The sequence below is a fragment of the Nansenia antarctica genome (genome assembly GCF_963989245.1).
Source record: "Nansenia antarctica genome assembly, chromosome: 4".
Classification (NCBI taxonomy): domain Eukaryota; kingdom Metazoa; phylum Chordata; class Actinopteri; order Argentiniformes; family Microstomatidae; genus Nansenia; species Nansenia antarctica.
In genome coordinates, this window is record NC_137689.1 from 55,646,472 (window position 1) to 55,663,436 (window position 16,965).

Consider the following 16,965-nt stretch of genomic DNA (forward strand, 5'->3'; position numbering starts at 1 on the left):
TGCTATCGCTCTGTGGTGTGGAAGGGAAATACTCAGTTGCCCTCAACTCAGCCTAGGACTCAATTATCTTATATTTCATAGATAACAAGCACATTCTCCTGATGGTATGTGAAGGGTGCATTTCTGGTGGTAATGGCTCTTTCATTTTAACTTTATGAAATATATGTAAATAACATTTTACAAATATATTTTATATACTGATAGATAACATCTATTACTTACCAAATCTACCAATCTGCATGGTGGTTTGTGTGTTTTTTAAATAACCTTTATTTATACAGGGAAAAACACAGAAATCAATACATCATATAAAACCACCACAATATATTAGGAGAAACATCTTTCACCAAGGAGGTAATCAATTAACACCCTAAATTGCTAAAGTGGCGCCAGACAACACAAACAACGCAAATAATTTTTTGTAGACTGTTCCAGCAGTTAGATGCAGCATAACTAAAAGCGGATCTACCCAATTCGGTGGAGACCCCAGGGAACCTCAAAAGTGAATCAACTCTGATAATGAGTTAGGTCGTTTATGTTCTCGAATTTTAATAATGAGGAGACCGTGAGAGCTATTTATCCAAGACGCACGACAGCATAGTGAGACAGTCAATGAACGTATGTCTTTGTTGAATGTGTGATTTACAGTACAGCTCAGTACCCACTCATGCATGCACTCTACCACTCTAAGATGATGTCAGTGTACAGTATGGTTGTACAAATATCTGGTGGAGTATATTACAGTCCTTGCTGGTACTCCAGTAGGGGTTGGTCTAGTCTTGCTTACAAAGTGTTGAATCAGTTATGATTGCACAAGGACCTTGAAGACAGGATACAGGATCTACATTACTGCAAGGGAGACCTTGAAAGCTATTCATCCAAGAAGTGTAGTGAGACAGCCAATGAACTCATGCATAAAAGAGAAACACCTATGAATACGCTCAACTCTCTTATGCAAAGTATATAGTTTGATGGTTTATTTTGTACCACTGAAATTTCATATCGGGAAATGTCTTTCTGGGAACATATTTTTATGATGATCGTTGCAGTTGCTGGTGGTGCATCAACTATTCAAGGTAAAACCAGACAAAAAGTTGTTACTAACAAAATGTAAACAACATCAACAGCAGTGTTATTTGTTCTTGAAACCATTTATGTAATTCAAAGTAGATAAGCCATCTGTAAATCATCTGACTGCAACTGGGTTCTCTACATTATCCATGAAGCATTTGATCTTACATTGTATTATAGCATGATACTGCTATAAAACTGTGATACCATAAGATTACAAAGCTACTGTATGATCGTACCAAAACAGACAAATGAAAGATTAGGTGATGTAGTCTAAACATATAGCTTCATGATCATAACTGTATACTGGTTTATGAGATTAGTACTATCTATATTGTTAACTCAGGCCTTGTCTGTCTCTGTCTGTATACTTCTTATTAGAATGCATTCCTCTCAATGGGGCCCAATACAGCGGTGAAAAGCAGATGACACTTAGTGGCCAGAGATGCCTAAACTGGCTGAATGCAACCAGAGGTCAAAATTCACCAGTTCATCTCGGCATTGAAGCAGGTAATGTCTGTGTTTGAAGAATTTCTTGTTTTTCTAAATAACTGAACATGAATACAATTGTATTAAAGGATGGTAATAATTCATACAGATGTATCTATGTTCACAAATGCAAGCTACACTACTGCTTGAGTGACATATTATGCCATTTGCAGTTTCAACTCCAAACTGCAGCAATCTGTGGTGAATCAATGGAATGTAAAGGGAAGGTGTGAACTCCAGAGTTGGTTTCGCTTCTCTGTACACTGCTTAATGTCAACACAGAAATACTTAATGTTCCTTGAGCTTAGGGTTACTTGGTTTAAGATTTGAGCTGAGAAATAAATACTGTAGTCACACTACTGCCACCTCAATAAGTCATTAGGAATATTGCTTGTCACTTTGCCGAAAATACATGATTACATGATTTCAAGGGAACCACAAATCATTCCACATCACTGTGCACTGGAATAAGTCTGTTTGAAAAGTTTATAATATTTTTTCAGTAACATTTGACATATCTCTTTAGGAGTTTATCCTATGTGTCCTAAATAGTTACCATTTAGTAACTTTTTTTTACCCTAGGAATTTGGAATCACAATTATTGCCGAAGCCTTGATGACTCAGAACATCCATGGTGCTATGTCATTTCCAATGGGGAAACTATAGAGAAACAAGATTGTGTCCGTGACATCTGCCAAGGTATTTTCTTATTTAGCTTGCTGCATGCACAAATAAAACACATAAAGTATACTAAAAGTATACTGTATACTGACTGGGAATGCAATGATGAGTTAAATATCTCTCATTTAAAAAAAAAAAAAAAAAAAGGTTAAATAACAATCATAGTTGTTTTCAACTATTATTCAATTATCTGAGGTCACTTTGGTTTGAAAGCTATTCATCTACCACCCCACAGGTCAAATAGCGAGAAAAACGGCTTTGTCCAAAACACACAGGCACATGTTTTCAGAAACAGAGCAAATAATCAACAGTGTTAGACACTTGGTTGCAACCTTTATTAAACATTTCTGAATATAAGAGTATTTTCACCATGGTAAATGGACTGCACATCTATATAGCGCCTTATTCCAAAGCACTTTACAATGGCCTCTCATTCACCCATTCTCACACACATTCACACACCAATGGCGGCGGCAAGCTACCATGCAAGGCTCCGGCCCACTCATTGGGAGCAATTTGGGGTTCAGCGTCTTACCCAAGGACACCTCGAACATCTCAGCCGGGGGGAATCCGCCGAACCGTCGACCTTGCGTTCATTAGACACTGGCACTATCTCCTGAGCCACAGCCGCCCCATGCCTCACCAGGACAACAACAGTACTAAAGAAAAACACATCTACCAATTAAACTTATCTTTACTAACTGAAGAGAAGGACAAAATGTTCTCTAAATGTATTCTTCTTTTGTTATGGTTGTTATTATCTGCTAGACCAGCAGACTACAGCAGCAACTGTGACACATTCCTACCTGGTAGTGTCCTCCGGTGATGCACTGGCTGAGCAGAATGATGAGGGACAGAATGAGCCTGTGAAACCAGATGTGGAGATTAGTCAGCCGATCCAGTCCATGTCCAAGAAGAAGAAGAAGGACTTGGGAGTTCTGGGTAAATCCTGAAATAAAATAAAAAATACATATCCAAATTGTCTATTAGGAATCACAATTTATTTTCCTCATGAAATTACCCATGCAAGAGTGAGTAATCTTTATCATCATGGTTATGATCAAATAGGTGTGGGAGGTGGTAATATTTTTAAATTGAGAAATGTCCTTGATTTTTGATCAATTGTGTCCATTCATTTCCAGGTTATGTTGTGGCAACCCTCCTTATGACCATCATCTTACTTCTGGGATCAGGCATAACAGTTGGCTACTTCTACAAACGGTCAGTGAGAGGGGAAATACTTCTTATGGTGCATTCAAGACGAGTCGGAAACGCAGTAATGAGCTCCGAGTGGGAAAAATCCATTTGAATAGCCCTCCAACTTGTAATTACAAGAGGAAAATGTCGGTATCATGTCAAGCTCTGAGTTTTGGACTTGTAGTTCTCTGACATCATGTCAACACGAAAGTAACCACGCATGACTTATGCTAAGTGAAGAAATATGTTGAATAGGCTTACACAAATTGAAGATACAGTATAGTTTTGTAATGGCTAAAAAATGGCTTTTTTGAATTAGATGCTTTTGAAGAGTTGCAAAATTTAAATTTAAAGCGGTTACAGCTGGCTAACGTGAGCCATCACCTGCGAGCGTTCATCTATGGAGTTTTCGACCTCAAATCACTTGAATGCTTCAGACTTGGAGGAGCGAGATGGCAGGAGGGCATATGAATGCACCATTAATTCCTCACCTAATACACAAGGATGGATGCAAAGCAACAAGATGGTATCATTGCATGTTATTAGGGTATTAAATATCACTGCATCGATCTAAAAGCCCAGCTCATGAGAACAGTTTTACTTCTCTGTTTCAGTGCGCTCACACACACACACACACACACACACACACACACACACACACACACACACACACACACACACACACCTTAATCACAAACAGTGTTAGTGTCTTGGGAGGACAATTAACACACACACACACACACACACACACAAACACACACACACACACACACACACACACACACACCCACCCACCCACCCACACACACACACACACACACACACCCACACACACCCACACCCACACACACACACACACACACACACACACACACACACACACACACACACACACACACACACACACACACACACACACACACACACACACACACACACTGTGTATCATGTTACAGAGGCAGAGCAGTATTTGAACTATTTGATTGATTGATTGAAAACTTTATTAGAAGAATTTGCAGAAGTAGGTACATGAAAGTACATATTACATACAAGGTCAACTAACAGGATAAAAACCCAAGAAAGCCACTGGCTTATTTCAATTGGGGTCCTTGATTATCTTGTGTCTTGACTATCTTGAGTCTTTTGGCTGTGGGTCTATTTTCATATAATGACCTATTAAACAGTCAAAGTAAACAAGAAAACCTAATCAAGGAGTGGCTTACTATTTGGAAACGAATAAAGTTTGAAATGCTTCATGCAGCATTTGAACTGACTGCTACAACGGGTGTCTGTCTGTGTGTGTTGTTGTCAACCAGGGGCCAGCGACTCAAGACGGAGCAGGAGCAGCAGGCATGTGAGCGGGAAATGCGTCGGATCAACCTACCTCGCTCTGCTTTCTCCAATCCTGCATGTGAGATTATGGATGAAAACACAGCACCATCAGTGAGTGTTCAAAAGACAACTGCCAGTGCTGAAGAGGAGGACTGGGTGAGGGAGGACGAGGACAGGAAGGATTGCCTGGTGGACGAGGCAGTAATGACGAGGGCATGAGAGGAGCCAACACGTTTGGAGGAGCAGAAACCAAAATGGAAAGATGTGCTGTGGAACTTTCCTGTCATGTCATGTGATGGCAAATATACAACATATATACAATATATTGTTCTTGTGACTTATTTTTCTAATAATAATAATAATAATAATAATAATAATGTGGGATTGGATACATGACACAGAGAAGGTCTCAAGTCTGATTGGACAAATTGCACACAATTTAGATTTCTGTTCTGAAACAGGGTTAAACTTGTAATGGCAGTATGATCACTTATAAGCACTTTGAGCTGCAACATTTGCAGGAAAAGTGCTTTACAAATAAAAGTTATTATTATTATTATTATCATCATCATCATCATCATCAGTGTTGAGTCTTAAGGTATGTTGAATAAAAGTGACTGCAGAAATGACATGTAGCCTACTTTGATGTTTTTCACCTCCAGATCTGTAGTGCTATCACTACCCACATTTCTACTAGATTTCAAAGATGATTTGTTTTACCTTCTTAAGCCAGCAGACTGAATCTATGAGCGTAATCAGCGCACTCCGTCAAACCCATAACTATATAAATTGGTTTCAAACCGTTAGCCTATTTGGTACATTACACGGGATTATAGCGCCGTCTTGTGGTGACAGTCTGCAATAGGAAGTGGAGGGACGAGAGAAGCGGCAGAGAGCGGCAGAAGCGCAGCTCGCGATACTCTGTACAGAACACCGCGCCACACAGGCGGAAAGGCGGGAGGCTAGCGCTTCCGCCACCGCGCGCGCACAGCACATTCGAGGCAAGATGGGCGAAAAGTTGATATTGTCAGTGTTTAATTTCCCAGAGCTTTACAATGTCACGTTACCAAATTATCGGAGTGGTGACAGTAGATCACAGGCTTGGCGGAGAATAAGCGCCCTAACATCCCTTCCCCGTGAGTGTTTTTATACATTTATTCAAGTCATACTGATGAGTGGATGTTGTAGCAAATAGCTGGCATGGTAGCCGCACTGAGGCAAAAGAAAAGGAACCCTTTGGGTTTTGTTTTTGATTAATAGGTTAGCATATGCATAGCCGTAACGGCTGTTTGGCGAGTATTCTTTTGCTGTTTAACCATCAAACCGCGTGAGTCGCATTGTAGTCAATGGCGGCGCGCGCAGATCCCAGCGGTCAACTCGACACGGTAGTCAGCGCGCATGCGCACAGTAGGGGAAATCCACCGCACGACTAGCCGCGAGCTGCAGCTGCACTGGCGTCCTCCAGACAGGCATGCAAGTCAATGTCAATAGCATACTTTTAGTTTCCCTACAAAATAAATGTATGGGAAAGTGAGCTATGTATGCTCTAAACATACATCTTAAAGTACTATTATATTATCAATGTTTGATGTTAAATGTTAGATGTTTGTTTCGATCCAATTGTTCAATTAGGCTAACGTTTCTGGTACGTTTAGACAATAATATTGTATCATCTGACTTTATGATTGGTTCCCCCCCCCCCCCTTTAGCTGAAGAGTGCAAAAGAAGATGGAAGAATCTGAGAGATAGATACTTCAAGGAGGTGCGACAGGAGAAGAGGAGTAAAGAGGATAAAGGGTTGCTCACCCCAAGCCGCTGGAAATACAGAGAACTTCTGAACTTTCTCGAACCATTTATCAAACCGAGAAATAACAACATGGACCGTGATGACCAGGAGAACCCTGATGGTACCACAGACGGGGAGGCCAAGCACGCTGAAACACAGACAGCCCAGATGAGCATGAAAACCCCTACCACCCAGGCTGACACTGTGTCCCAGCTAGACTTCGTGAGCCAGCTGTCAGGGTCACAGAACTCACAATTGGCCCAGTTGGCATTCCTGGCAAAGCTACCTCCAGGTGCCCAGATATTCGCCGTGCCTCAGCAATCCTCTGGAAAGAAGAGGAGACAAGTGAAAGAACCAGAGTCACCTGCATCACCATGCTCTTCTAGCACTCCTGCCAAAGCCCCAACAAAGACTAAGAGACTGGCCAAAGAGACAGATGATGATCACATATCAGATTCCAACAGGCCGCGGGATGAGGATGAGTTGTTTCTCTTGAGCTTCGTCCCCGCCTTGAAGAGGCTTGCTCCACAAAAGAGGTGTGCGACAAAAATCAAAATCCAACAGATTATGTATGACGCAGAGTTCAGTGTGGAGCCGTCAGTGTCCCTAGGGGAACAGCCAGAGACATAATTCCCATCATTTTGGTTTGTTAGGTAGGAGTTGTTCTCAATTGAGGTTTTAACATTGTTTATTTTTTTGTAAAATATATTTTCTAATGGTCTTCCTCACAATGCCCACAAATAGGCAAGTTCTAGCCTATTAATTGTTGTTAGAACTTTGAAGTTGTCAGTATGCACTCTATATATTTTTGACTATAGATGATAAACAACCTAATTTAACCTGTTTGGTATTGAACTGCTGAATAATTTCTACGGAAGTTGGTAAATACAAGTCTGTTAATCCCATTTCCAATTTTGACCGTTTTTGTTTTATAGAAAAACATTTGTTGTTGTGAGTGTTCAAAGACTGTTGTAAGGACGTTAACGATGTTAACTAAGGCGTTTCACCTGCAGTGGTTAAAGTGAGACAGGATACGGGGCAAACAAAAATGTCTTTATTCACAGAAATGAATACAGGGTACATTTCCATCTTGAAAAATCTCCCGAAGGTGGTCAGATGCTGATGTTTAGATTTAAATCACCTGTTTTCATTATAATAATCTATTCTCAATATTATACAGTATTTATTTTACAATTACATACAGTAAGAGAATCAAAAGATTTCTAAAGTAAAACACTCAGCATATTGAAGTTATGGGCAGAACACTGAATCAAAACTAACTGCATCCGTTACATCATGCATACGGTATTATTATGATTTTCAACTGGCTCATTTTGTTTCTGGTTAGTAGAAGAGTACCCAAACACAGTTCACTTTTATCACATCAACATGTTTTAAAATGCTTTACTATGCAGTAAGATGTGCATACGAATTCTGGAAAACATTTAAATTCAACAAATGTACAAGTCACGGATACTGACAGCATCATTATCCGAGGGGCACCTTTTTAATTATGTTACCACCTTTCATTGCTCATTCTTCACTGAATCTTTGAAATTGAGAAAAACAAAATCTAAAGAATTACAATAACAGAAATAAAGTAGAAGTAACTATCAAGGAGCTATCAAGAGGAGATTCTCAATCATTATAGAAACAGTCTTAATGCTTCCAGGACAGCTGTGGAGACTTGTATAGTATGTCATTCAATAAAATTGACATCAATACTGATCTTTTGGACAAAAACAATGCCCCACTGCACTCCTAGGTGGCTGTAATTGTACCTCAAAGGCATGTTTCCAGGTATGTCAATCGTTTAAATTTAATTTAAGTTAATCAGCCAATTGAAACCTGCTATTATTCTGCTTACACAATAGGCCTACCAGGTATAAGCAAATATTAGCGTTATTAAAAAAAAACTTAACCTAGATACAAACGGGAGGCAGAGCCTCTTAAGATCCCACCAGTATGAGCTAGTTTCCCTGACACAGATTAAGACTAATCCTAAACTATCTATTGAAAGTGTGCTTTAATCCAGGGCAAGGTTTATTCTGTGTCTGGGGTAACCACCCCTAGGTGTTCTAAGAAGTTAAACGCTTTAACTGTTTTAAATTTCTGTAGGAGTTATAGTACAGCTAAAATATTACAGCAGTTTGTAATCGCAATTACTTAAATCCAGGGCTTGCTGAGTGAACATGACAATACTTAGATACAGAGAAAGACAAAATCAAGTAGATGAAAGCATAGAGGATTCAAATCTTCTTATCTTGATGTCTGATACATCTGTTCGTCATACTTTCTCCATTAGGGCATTGTCCAACTTGAGCCTTTGTCTAGACCGTCCATTCAATTATGCAATTAGTAGCCAAAACATGATCACCAGAGCCACAAACAGAAAGAGGCGAGACAGGAACTGTTCATCCATGTGCTGAGGGGTTCCAGGGGCAGCTAAGAGGGGGAAATGGTGAATGGAGAATTTGTATCATAAGATAAATGCTTTTCAAGGACGTCAACAAGTTGATGGTTGTGTTAATGGTGGGCAGAAGAGATAATATTACCTGGGGGTGGTCTTCCATCATTGATGTTAAAAGCTGTAGCAAAAATGCCAAATGGAAAGGCACCAATGCCAAAGGACATCTGGAATCCTCCATCTCCAAAGCCAAACCCCTGAAATCCCTGAATTGATTGTGAGATAACCTTTCATTAGCATTGCAGTTCTCAGGTTCATGCCATTTTATTCTTATCCTTAAATTAGCTTTAGTTTAAAAGGTAAAACAAGGTGTGTTGAAGGAGAGGTGTGATGCAATAGCCAAAGCAAAATGTTGCCATTCTCAAGGGGCCAAAGAGAAAGCCTTCTCCTCTTACTCTTAAGAGACAAGTTTAATAGGTCCCACTGGAAAAGGTCAATTTGCAAATGAATTACATGCAGGTTTTCCCTACAGCAACCACACAATTCCATGTAATAGTTTCATCATGAATGGGTAGTGTAATACAGAAGCAAACAATGCAAATCACCAACATTGTTAACACAAGTCACGGTCTTTCAAAACCTATTTAACAGTGATGAGAAAAAAACGATGTTTTGGATAAAGCAAATTAGTTGATTCATTAAGTTTTACTGATATACGTGTTACAGTATAATGTCTCGAGATTATACAGCTGAACAGTACTCACACCACGATTTTCTGGCTCTGGCCTCTGTCCTTGTGGTCGAGGAGGGGTTCGTTCTCTAAAAAGAGAGAAACATTTTATTTTTTGTGAAATTCAGTAGAGGACTGTACTTGAATTGTGTTGCTCTGACAAATCAGATGTTGTGTTCTGAGTGCATGTCAACCCACCGTGGGTCCTGCTGACCAGTACTTCCTCTGCCATATAGCGGGATGACCTTGTCCCGACTGATGCCCGCCTTGCACACTGGACACACTTGTCTATTTGGTCTCGTCTCCAACCACTGCGTAACCATGGAAACGTAGGATTGCATCAATGATGTATCAAGAGAGGCTGTTAAATGTCCCTTTGGCATGTAAGGCGACAGCTGATTCAACGGTTTGTAAAAAAAGGTATCAACTGACTTACCTGATGCAAGCAGGGCCAACTTGGGTGCGAAGAAATGTAAAGTAAGGTGTGAAAGTAAACACAAAGACAAATGCATTAAAACATTAATCCTGACATCAATTACAATGAATAGAATGCCAAAAGTAGGAGTTGGATCAATATGTTTTCCCCCCACGGGCAACTATGCAATACATGACATATTAAAACAACAAGACCTCTCCTGGCCACTGGTGACCAGAACAAATGGATGACGAGAATGAAGATTCCCTCCTCCGTGGTCATTTAATAAATGATAATAATTATGATTATAATGTTCCATGTTGTTGTCTTAACATTCGCATGATATACATACAAATAGAACTCAATAAAGATGTCCGGGAGCTTTGCTTACCAGAAGAGGTGCCCACACAGACTGATCACCGCGTCCTTGGAGGTGTCCAGGCAGATGTTACATTCAAAGGTGCTGTCCTGACCGCCACTCTCCCCCGCGGCCGAGCTGCTGGAGCCGGGGCTGGGGTTCTCCGTGGCGGGGGGACCAGAGGCTGGAGGGGGGGCAGCGCTAGCCATGGCTTCCACGACCACGCAACCAGCTGGCAAGTTGGGGTTAAGTAGCTTAGCGAACCCCCTTGGCTGTAGATAACACGCACATCAGAAATATGTTAAAAACAAGAGGGACGAGTTTGACATACTATCGAGTGGTACGGGTAAATGCTCTGAACCACGTCGCTCTATCTACGCGTACGTATCAACACATCACGTGAACATTGTCCCTCAGAGAGAAAGAGAGACTAAGCTAGCTTGCTATCTAGGAACCACAACAACAGCTGCTGTAGCATATCAAGGCCACACAAAACAAAACAACGGATACCTCCTTCGTTCATCAAACAAGTCCTCAGTCGCGACAGAGATATCTCTGTACAAAACAACCGAGATATAACTAAGTTTGAGCAGTTAAATTGCTAACTTGTTTAACGTGATTATTACATCACTACCGTATCCGGAAGTGTTGTTATGTGATGATTAGGAGTCTTCTTCTTCTTCTGTTAAGGGCAGCTTGCATCCTTAACGTTGCACTACTGCCATCTTGTGGATTTAGCCAACTCCTATTATCCGGTTTGTCAAAGTCTCTCGATCAGTCCCTCCACCCTCCACCACACTTCGCCCTCCAAACCTTCTCTTGTCAGTCCCGATCTTTTCAGTCCCTCCATCATTGCCTTTCTTTTTTAATATACTTTTTGTATATTTCGGGCACTTAACAAGTACATGTCATGTTCTACTGTTTATTTTACTTGGCAACAGGGGCGGCGCTAGGGGGTGGCTACTGGGGCTCAAGCCCCGGATGTTTTCTGAAAAGCCCCGAATGTTTTACTTAATTTTTTTTTTTTAATATATATATATATATATATATATAATCTCGTGAGTAACGTGCAGTACCGGAGTCCAACAGAGAGGCAGCAGCTGCGCGACATTAGCCTGCATACTGCGTAGCCTACCCTGCCCTGAAGAAGAAGTGATCTCAATCAGTGCCTGACTTGCAAAAGTGTAAGGATGGATATCCGAAAGTTGTTTTCAACAAAACAAGCGCCAAGAACTGTTGCAGCAGCCGTATCAGCAGCTGACAACAATGACATCACCAGCAGTGATGACATAGATGATGTTTCCGGTTTGTGAATCTTATTAGAAAGGTGACTGACTCACTGACACTACTTTTCCGGTTTGCTAATGCTAGCTGGCTATCATAACATAACGTTATGTTATAATGAAAATGAAACATAGCAAGGTACTGTTACGGTACATGGTAAGAAATCAAACAAAGGATAATACTTATGGAATGGAATGGAATGGAATGGACTTTATTTGAAAAACAGATGGAATGAAGTGGTTATTCACTTTATACAAATAAAGTGAATAACAGGCTGATAGTCTTTGATATCTGCACTCTGGTTGACTGAGTAACAAGTGAAAAAGAATGATGTAACGTTAATGTTACAGCTAGTAAACATGGAGTAACCACATTAAGTATGCCCTTATAGTAGTATGTATGTATACAGAACATGACTCAAATCTATCCTAAGATGTAACGCTAACTAACTAAGTTTGTTTAATGTCCCAGGGGGGATTTGATTTCACAGTACTATACACAGGCCAACAATACATGTAATATATCGTCATATAACACAGGACAAGACTCTAAATACAATATAAGTGGTGAGCACAGAGTCTGCCCTGATATACATACTGTAACATAACTAGCCTCAGCCCATCAATTATGTAATTCTATACAAATATAAATGATGGTGACTGGCAGGGGGAGCTACGTGTGCTGACCTCCCTCTGTGCCCAGAACCACCACAATTAGTTTGCTTCATTAAAGGGTGTGAATGTATATGTGTTCTCCAGTGCCTTTTGTCCGCTTTAAGGTGGTGGTAAGTTGAAGGTCGAAGGCGAAATTTTCCGGCGCGCTCTGCGCGCACATTATATTCTCCCTCTGGGCTAAGCCCCGGATCTCCTACGATCCTAAATCCGCCCCTGCTTGGCAATAGTCACATAGTCCAGTTGGATGCTTTCCTATAATGTGGAGAGTTCTGTTCAAGTTACTGTGCCCTATGCTTTTAGTCTTGGCTTCCCTCCATAAAATACTTTCCCTCTGATGATTAGGAGTAGGCCTACAGGGATTGGTTGTTTTTTGTGAGTGGTTAGTGGTCATTGTTTAGATCCGGGTTCTTTAAATTATCAATGGTTCTGTTTATACTTACGCTTTGAGACAAAGTTTGCAAATTAGTAAGGCTAGTAGGTTTTGACGCAAAACGCATCACCATGAGCCTACTCCAGGAAGTAAAGTAAGCAGCCGATGGTTCTCAAGCCTAATGGCCCATAGGGCAGGAGCCTGTCTCCTGTTTCCGTAGCGTGAGGCAGCTTGACACCCCCTGGACATGACGCTGGTATGTCGCAGGGTCGTACCCCCAATCCAACCCTTAATGTTGAGTGCCAAGCAGGAAGGCATCAAGTACCATTTTTATAGTCTTTGGTATGACTCAGCCAGGGATCAAACTCACAATCTCCCAATCTCAGGGCGGACACTCTAACTGCAAGGCCACTGAGCTGGTAGTAAATGCTTGCTATTAGCAAGTCCAAAACAATTATTTTACCTCCTGCCTTAGCCTTTGCTCCAGCCCTACCCCTTTTGCTCTGACCTGGGTTGAAACTTAAACATAACCCAATCCATTATACGCTTCCTATTTGGACTGCACTATTGTCCCCAACCTACCCCTGACCCATACTTTAACCCTAACCATCACCACAAGCACTCAACTCTAGGTGAATCATATATTTTCATACTATCCCACGACCCAGAGAATACAGTGGAGGGGATGGTCTGTGTTCTGTTCCCCTGCAGTGCAATTTCTAATTCTCACATAGGTCTCACAACCAAAGTTGGTGTCTGAAACTCTGGTCACCAGGGTTTCCAACTTCAACATAGTCACAAAGGGCTAAAAGAACATTATGCAAACATATGATAGAATGGTTGGGGGCTTAAGATGACACCACATTGTTGTTTCTGATCTCCCTGTTGTCTTGCTGAGTCGTGTTTCCACTTTTCACTTAAATGGAGGTGCCATCATTAGTGGGTGCTTCAGCAGACCGGTAAACATCACAGGCTTTCCCGACCAGCACAGCCATCCTGAACCTGTCTGTAGGAGATGTGTAGACTTATGTACAGAACAGGTCAGGAGAGCTTGATCCTTGTGTATTTTAATATTTAAATATTACATTCTATTTAATTGCATTTTTGCTAAACAATGGTGTGTCCACAGTATTTCGGTGTCATAGAAATACTTTGACCATAGCTTTGAATTGATGTTTTATGAGAAACTAACATTCATTATTCTGGTTAGCTTACTTATTTCAGTTCAATTAAGACATCATCTAATGGTATTGAACTGAAGTCAAGGTCATTGCAGTCAGTCGAGCTTGAGCTGTGCCTGTATCCTGTCTCTAAAGGTATTATCCCTGGTGTTCCTGGGGAAACAGTGGTGCCTCTGTGGGTTTCGCAAGTCATGATGTATCAGCAATAATGCTCATCCGCTACACTTTAATGGCCCCTGTCAGACCATGATGCTTTATTTATTTATTTGTATAACCAAACAGAGTGCTATACTAGATGTGGTATAGTCTCTTTAACTCTTTCACAGCAGCTCTCCATTATCACCTCAGATTAACACTTTTTGATGACACAGTTCACTGACTTTCATTTCCCCAAAAGCCAACATGTGGTGGGGAAGGCAAGTCCCAGGCACACGTAACAGCTGACTGCTCATTTCCTGTTTCTGTTTTATTGCACAATGTAGTGAAGTTGCGGTCTTTCCTCATTCCTAGTCTAATGTTTCTGGAGTGATATGAGAGGTATCAACAGAGATAGGGTTATGTTATCAGGGGATGGACAGTACTGTACAGTTCAGGTCCTCCCTGTTCTCTCTAATGTCAATGCCATTATCATCAATACACCTTTCAATATCTGTGTCTATTCAGACAGCCGCTGCATGGACAGGCATTTCCTTCTGTCCCGGCTGATGGCCCTGGCCAACTTCCCAGCTACTATTTTGATAGTTCCTTCTGATAGTTCCTAGTTGATGATTGTTCTGTTTTCACTTGAACTGAAAACTGACATGAAAAAGGTTGTGCAATATGACCAATCTTCTGTGTACATTATTTATTTCCTCCATTACATTTTTCTGTCGTTTATGGCATTATTTTCAGGAAAACATTTCACAATATTGCATCTTGCATCAGGATGGGTGGTAACATACTGTTGGTTAGTATACAATGTTTTAGTACATTTTGTTCCTATAGATAAAGGATATAGACAGTTGAATTAAATATTGTTCGAAAAGATAACTGGCCAGACATTTAACAAATAATTATAATACACATGTGTATCCCCTCTGACGTGTCTATTTTGATATACAATAAAACTCTCTAGCATATTAAAAGTGTAAAGGTATATATTAACACTTCAGAGTAATACATGTATAGAATATATTGCATCTTCCTGAGCAGCAGTGAAGAAACACACCATTAACAGGGGATTTAAGCCTAATCTCAATTCTTAGATGTGGGTGAAAGCTTTACCACCGGGAGACCCAGACTAGAGAGGTTACGTCCATCTGCCATTGCATTCTCTATTCTCCACAGAACAGAGCTCTTTAAGGTTCTCCGAAAGTCACTACCTATGAACACATAGAGGATAGGGTTCAGGAAGCTGTTAGCTGCAGCCAGAGTTCCTCCCACCCTCAGCCCAGTTTCAACTGCCTCCAGGCTGTGTTTATCCACGTGTAACTCCAGCAGGAGAAAGGTGTGAAAGGGCACCCAGCAGACGAAAAATGACACAATGAGCGCCGCCATGACCATGAAAGGTTTTGTAGACTTCATGGTAAGTCTCCTCAGCTTCACTATGAGGACTGAGCAGCAGAAGATGATCACTAAAAGAGGGTTCACAAACCCACAGATGAACCGAGACAAAACCACACTCCTATGACGAGTGTAATCAGTGTAGCATAGCGTGGCCGACCCATGTGTTTTGATTTGGCGGTGGACTAGTGAGGGTAGGGTCAGGGCAGCAGAGAGGGCCCACATGAGGACCACTACTACAGATGCCTTTCGCACAGTCCGATGATTCTGTGCCCACACAGGAAATGTGACCAACACACAACGGTCGACACTGATAAGAACCAGCAGGAAGACGCTGCTGAACATGTTGAGGAACATAGCGGAGGAGGTCAGCTTACACATGAGCAGGCCAAAGGGCCAGTGTGATGTGGCCAGGTAAAATACATTAAAGGGCAGACAGAAACAGAACAATAGGTCAGAGATGGCCAGGCTGAGGTAGAAGGTGGTGTTGACCGTTGTTTTCATCTTGTACCCAGAGATCCAGATGACTGTAGCATTTCCAATGAGGCCCAGCAAGGATATAAGGGCATTGATCACCACCAAAGTTTCCATTAAAAAGGACTTGGGACTATTGAAAGTCACCACCAGACCAGGTACAGAGGAGTTGTCGTTAGTTTCAGTTTCATTGTCAGGAGTATAATCTCCATATGGATTATATTCAAAATCCTCCATGATGTTACTTTTCCAGTCTGAAACATAGAAGAACTTTCTGTTGATTTAAACATACGCAAATGACCATACAACACAGTGAACATACAATTGAACCTATTTCTGTCTTGAATAATATTTAATACCATTTCAAAATGTGGTTTCGAATAGAAGCTTTGATCTTACCTTTCAAATGTATATTGGGCTTTCTGGCGTAAAAAACAACAACTATTTGGATGAGAAGAAAGACCTCAATGAGAAATAGATGCACAGCTATCACTCTCCAGTGTTCACTGAGAAATGACCCTGCTATGTTCCTCTTGAGCATTGCTCACTTCTTCTTTCCGTTATTTAACTGACTTTGATTTCAAGATTAGAAGATTTGTCACTTCCACTAGCTCCACACTCTGTCTCACACTTTCATGTATCATTCATCCATGACGTGTGTGTGTGTGTGCATGCGTGTGTGTGTGTGTGTGTGTGTGTGTGTGTGTGTGTGTGAGAGAGAAAGAGAGAGAGAGAGAGAGAGAGAGAGAGAGAGAGAGAGAGAGAGGGAGAGAGAGAAAGAGAAAGAGCTACACTATGGGTGCTTAGGTGTCAACGGCTACATTTTCAGCACCAAGGATTGCACTTACACTTTCTGTGTTTTCTGTTTTTCCCATATTGTCAGCGTCTTTGAGCCTCGGAAAAGCGCTATATAAATACAATGAATTATTATTATTATTATTTACATGGTGAAATGCATTCTGTCTACGTCGTCA

At 41.0% G+C, this 16,965-nt stretch overlaps 1 protein-coding gene and 1 pseudogene across 3 annotated transcripts; both read right to left on the reverse strand.

Moving 5' to 3' along the window:
* Window positions 1-7,595: 7,595 nt before the first annotated feature.
* rnf185 (ring finger protein 185) lies at window positions 7,596-11,108 on the reverse strand. Of its 2 annotated transcripts, XM_080529966.1 has the most exons (7): window positions 10,977-11,108; window positions 10,500-10,738; window positions 10,130-10,148; window positions 9,892-10,004; window positions 9,728-9,782; window positions 9,112-9,229; window positions 7,596-9,001 (listed from the first exon to the last, which is right to left on the reverse strand). In XM_080529966.1, exons 2-7 carry the CDS (start codon window positions 10,673-10,675, stop codon window positions 8,904-8,906), a joined length of 579 nt encoding a protein of 192 aa, XP_080386092.1. In that variant the 5' UTR covers window positions 10,676-10,738; window positions 10,977-11,108; the 3' UTR covers window positions 7,596-8,903. The 2 variants fall into 2 exon arrangements, with proteins under 2 accessions (XP_080386092.1, XP_080386093.1); XM_080529967.1 differs by lacking the exon at window positions 10,977-11,108 and having other exon boundaries at window positions 10,500-10,949.
* Window positions 11,109-15,215: 4,107 nt separating this feature from the next.
* Window positions 15,216-16,228, reverse strand: LOC308156120 (chemerin-like receptor 1; annotated as a pseudogene). The gene has a single exon. The product of its transcript is annotated as a chemerin-like receptor 1 (transcript).
* Between the last annotated feature and the right edge of the window lie 737 nt (window positions 16,229-16,965).

Excerpts from the sequence above, each read along its gene's own strand:
- rnf185 (XM_080529966.1), bottom strand. The coding sequence starts at position 10,675 with ATGGCTAGCGCTGCCCCCCCTCCAGCCTCTGGTCCCCCCGCCACGGAG. Across the intron at positions 9,783-9,891 it reads ACTGGTCAGCAGGACCCACG|AGAACGAACCCCTCCTCGAC; the intron begins GTGGGTTGACAT and ends CTCTCTTTTTAG. Across the intron at positions 9,002-9,111 it reads TGATGGAAGACCACCCCCAG|CTGCCCCTGGAACCCCTCAG; the intron begins GTAATATTATCT and ends TCCCCCTCTTAG.